This window comes from Notolepis coatsorum, assembly GCF_963971535.1.
Source record: "Notolepis coatsorum genome assembly, chromosome: 3".
In the NCBI taxonomy this organism is placed as follows: domain Eukaryota; kingdom Metazoa; phylum Chordata; class Actinopteri; order Aulopiformes; family Paralepididae; genus Notolepis; species Notolepis coatsorum.
In genome coordinates this window covers 11,165,608-11,170,607 of record NC_140167.1, presented here as the reverse complement: position 1 = coordinate 11,170,607, position 5,000 = coordinate 11,165,608, and the positions used below count along the sequence as shown (strand labels likewise).

The window sequence follows — 5,000 nt, the reverse complement described above, 5'->3', positions numbered from 1 at the left end:
CACATTCAAGCACAAATACACACATCATTTATCAATACTGAGTTTTCGTTTTAAGACTATAAAACAGGATGAAATGCACAACATCACAGTGGGTAGATATGGAACTAGAGGATGGGACAGAGTGATGAGGAAGACCGATAACATTACGAGAGAACATATTTAAAATCCATCTATGACTAAACCGTAACAATTACTGTAGCACTACAGTGGAACTGTTTAGATGTCAGTGGAAAACATATAAACCACTACAGCACTAAGACAATGTCGGATTCACACGAGGAGGGGCGTTTGCTATTGTTACGGGCTCCGGTAATGTCAGACATGCTGTTTTATGGCCTCGGCTGCTTGGTTGCCCTTGGTTACACCAGGCCGGGGTAAGGTTTCATTACACACCTATATTTCCCAAGGGTACTAATAAAGAATGATATTTATTGGCCTGCATTGGTAGCGGCAATCTTATTGCCTGTACTATTTTGTATATGTCTACTACTATCAACTATGTACTATGCTACTATGTCTATACTACTATGCACTCAAAGTGAAGCAGTCAAGTTCGACACTATTTAAAGGGGAACTATTTTACTATTTCTTTCACTATTTGGGCACTTTTACACAATTCCTGTGAGTCTATGGAACACCTCTGTAATTATTTTATTTTTTTTATTCATTGCTTTTTATTTCTAATCAAGTACTCAAAAACAGCATTTTTCTACCTCAAGATCTTAAGCCGTTTTGAGCCTGGGCTCCAACCACTGTGTGCAGCTCATCATGTACCTGATGCCACACAGCCACATTATCATGCAGCTGTGTCTCTCTGACATCACAAATCAGCACATTTTCAGATGACTCAGTTCAGTGAGGGTGAATATTGTGAGAGGAGAATTGGAAGAATGCGCCAATATGAGAATTAGAGACATAGATCATATTAATATACGTTCACATAGCTAGGAAACAATGCTAAACACTCAAAAAGGCCATTTATAAGATAGTTCCACTTTAACGAACAATGCCACTGGGCCTTGTTGTTCACAATGTGTAAGTCGCTTTGGATAAAACTAAACGACTATAAATGTAAATGTACCCGCAGCCCGTGGGATAGCAAACCGCCCGCCCCGTGGTTTTAGAGTGAAGGCAGAGAGACTGAAGCGAGAGGGTGCACTTCCTACAGCGTCTAAACATCACGGCCAAACGCATCCTCACAGACAGACACCGCGCCATTAGAGGCAAATTCAGAAAACTCATCTTGGCCCCGGGATACCAAATTTGACGCATTACTGCCACTTAGTGGAGAGAGTGATGGGGGATCAGTAACCTCTTCACCTGATAAATCAATGCCTCTAGGGGGCGATGTACTGCACACGTGAGAGCGATGATTGGTGACGTGACTGAAATGGCGTTGTGCCGTGACTGAGGAAGGGGATATTGCAGAAGTGCACACACTCTGTCCATCTCTATGAGTGTGGAGGGCTGCTGGTGATGAGCGGCGGACGAGGGGGGAGACGAGGTGGGAGCAGAGAGGAGACACCGAGTGAGCGGTGAGAGGGCCAACAGTCACCTGTCCATACCTGAGGCTATATTTTGCATATCGCATGGGGGGAGTCCAGCTGAAAAATGAAATGCGTGGGGCGGAGAGAAGGGGAGTAAGAGAGAGAGAGAGAGATGAAAGTAGAGGAGAGAGGAGAGGAAAGGAGAAGGGAGGAGAGAGGAAAAGAGGAGAAAGAAGAGAGGAAAGTAGAGGAGAGGAAAAGAGAAGAGGAGAGAGAGGAAATTAGAGAGGAGAGGAAAAGAGAAGGGATGAGAGGAGAGAGGAAAAGAGAAGAAAGAAGAGAGGAAAGTAGATGAGGAAAAGAGAAGGGGGGAGAGGAAAGTAGAGGAGAGAGGAGAGGAAAAGAAGGGATGCGAGAGAGAGGGGAAAGTAGAGAGGAGAGGAAAGGAGAAGGGAGGAGAGGAGAGATGAAAAGAAGAGAGAGGAAAGTAGATGATGAGGAGAAGGGAAGGGAGGAGAGAAGGGAGAGGGAAGTAGAGAAGAGAGGAGAGGAAAGAAGAAAAGAGACAAAAAGATGAAAGAGAAGGGAGGAGAGGAAAAGAGGGGAGAAGAGAGGAAAATAGTAGAAAATAGGAGAGAAGAAAAAAGAAGAGAAGAGAGGAAAATATAAGAAAAGAGGAGAGACGAAAAAGGAAGAGAGAAGAGATGAGAGGAGAAGAGGAGAGAAGAAAGAATATAAGAGAAGGGAGGAGAGGAAAGAGGAGAGGAAGAGGAGGAGAGCAGGGTGGTAAAGCGGGCAGGGGTAGTAGAGGGGTGTGGGAGGTGGCAGAGAGGGTAGAAGCAGCTTTGATCAGGGAAGCTGCTTCAGTTCAGCGACCAAATAATGAAACGAGGAGCTCCTCTGAACAAAATGTCTACAGATTCACTGTCTGGACAGATCCTAGAAAATGCACCACGGAAATCATAAAACAATACAAAGAAAAACACTAAAAATAGAATTCAAATCTTCCAAATTCCTCATTCTAATCAACGCAAAACAAAAAAAAATTGTTGAAAACTCTGCGGAAAAACATTGAAACGTCTGTGTCTGTATGAAGGAAAGAAATAAAGTAATTTGTTGCAATAAAACAGCTGTCAGTCAATCTGGTAGGTGGGCTGTCTGGGATTTGCAAGTCCGCTGATGGAAGACGAGCTTCCCCGTCTGTGGAGAGCAGCTTATCACTATTAATGGCAAAGCGGTGACACACACTGGATGGATTATACACACATACTGTACCAGATGCTACTGTACAGTATGTATTTAACGCTATACAATTCACTCTAAAGCAGAATTCATATATGCTCTTCTTTTGATTTCGGGTGGGTCAGTCTAAATGTGCGTATATACTGTACTGCCTTGCAGAAGCCAACCGCAGTAACTAAAAACATTTTCAAAATGTTGTTTTAAAAGTGAAATTTAACCGCTCAATATCTGTTTTATCTTGTGACAATGTTTCAGAGTTCAATCTTGCTCTGTTTTTAGAGAAAAGGGGTTTTGTAGTAACTACAAAATCTCTGGATGGTCAAATAACTAAAGCCATTTTTCTCAGTTTCACTTTTTGCACAATTACCGCGGTTATCTTCTGCAGGGCAGCGCACACGAGTGCATGTTCGCAAATATTGACTGAACTGTCCCAGGATAATACGAACATTGGTAATGATTTACATTAACTAGACGCTCATCAATGCATTCGTTACTATAATGTGTTACGCTTGTGAAATATCAGGGTCATTATACATACAGGGATTATCCGATACCGATACTCTGTTTTAGCCTGGTATACAAGCCTGTTTTTCCTGCCATTTAAAATATATATATATATACCCACCTATCATCCTAACTATCATTAAAGTGCATAAGAATACATACGTTATGTTTTATGTATGTGTTATTATCATACTCATGATAATTTCATAAGCGTAATACATTAATAGACGAGTAGCCTAATGAATGTATTATGAACACCCCCTTTAATTAATGTCAATCTTTACCGGAAAAATAACACGTATATGAATTCTGCTTTAGTGCACATTTACCTCTTTAACCCTTTCACTGCCACACGACAGCAGGTTAAGCAGCCCATACAAAGTAAAGGGGGGGAAGGTGGAGGATGACGCTCTACGTACTCTCAGAGGTCTGCATGAGCAGCGTCTTGCTGTACTGTCCCACGCCGCTGGCGTTGAAGGCCTTGACTCTGGACTTGTACGTGCTGTTGAAGTGAAGCCCGTCGACGGTGCAGATGGTCTCCGTCCCCACATACACCTCCTGGGAGGGAGGACACCACGGGGAAAATAAAACTTCACACACATACATGGCTGCGTTGGCAGATATTCATTTTGTCGCATTGCGTGTACTATTATATCAGACAACCGATGGAAGTGCTCAGAAAATTACATTAAAGGGGATCTATGCTCAAATTTGTTATCATTTTGCATTGTTAATAATGTTATGATGGAAATGAGCATTGTCTTGTAGATGAACCTGAAACGTTAGACTCATATAGGAACATACGCAAGCTAGCTCTCCATGGGTCTCACGTACACAAGCTACAGTAGCTCTCCATGAGTCTCACGTACACAAGCTAGCTCTCCATGGGTCTCACGTACGCAAGCTAGCTCTCCATGTGTCTCACGTACACAAGCTAGCTCTCCATGTGTCTCACGTACACAAGCTAGCTCTCCATGTGTCTCACGTACGCAAGCTAGCTCTCCATGTGTCTCACGTACGCAAGCTAGCTCTCCATGTGTCTCACGTACACAAGCTAGCTCTCCATGGGTCTCACGTACAGAAGCTAGCTCTCCATGGGTCTCACGTACGCAAGCTAGCTCTCCATGTGTCTCACGTACGCAAGCTAGCTCTCCATGTGTCTCGCGTACACAAGCTAGCTCTCCATGTGTCTCACGTACGCAAGCTAGCTCTCCATGTGTCTCGCGTACACAAGCTAGCTCTCCACGTGTCTCACGTACACAAGCTAGCTCTCCATTGTTCTCACATACACAAGCTAGCTCTCCATGTGTCTCACGTACACAAGCTAGCTCTCCACGTGTCTCACGTACACAAGCTAGCTATCCATGGATCTGACGTAGGCAAGCTGACCCATGGAGACCGTAAGTAAATGATCCCCTCCGATGCGACGGTCGTAATTAAGATTAGTGGGACGCGGCGCGCAGGCAAGTACAGCCGTGGACCAAACCGAAGGATGGTTGAGATACACATGGCCGGTTGACTTTGGTTACAGGGTGTCGATAATCAGGGGGTGGGGGGACCTCTGCAAGGTCACTTTCTCAATTCATGAGCGAAGGCTTTTCCCATCGGACTACAGGTTGATTGCTGAGAGAGATCTTATGGCATTACCTCTTCTTTAAAAGGCCCGGCAAGCCGACAGTGATATCCCCTCTATTGTAGAGAGTGTATTGTTCAGGGGGAGCGTTAGTCGCTAGTACAACAAAGCAGGCCAGCGCTACATGGAAAGCC

The 5,000-nt window shown here is 44.2% G+C and overlaps 1 protein-coding gene across 8 annotated transcripts in view; it reads right to left on the bottom strand.

Annotated features, from left to right (window-relative positions):
- The window catches only part of trim9 (tripartite motif containing 9), a gene marked incomplete at both ends in the record, with an annotated part of 103,092 nt that overhangs the window by 12,405 nt on the left and 85,687 nt on the right, over positions 1-5,000 (bottom strand). For 4 of the 8 annotated variants that reach the window (XM_084310574.1, XM_084310577.1, XM_084310576.1 and 1 more), the window contains one exon: positions 3,653-3,791. The exons of 3 other annotated variants lie outside the window; for them this stretch is intronic. In XM_084310574.1, the coding sequence (XP_084166700.1) occupies positions 3,653-3,791 (139 nt within the window). Of the gene's footprint in view, positions 1-1,565; positions 1,605-3,652; positions 3,792-5,000 lie in introns of all 8 variants that reach the window. One more of the 8 variants, XM_084310575.1, reaches the window with a different exon arrangement.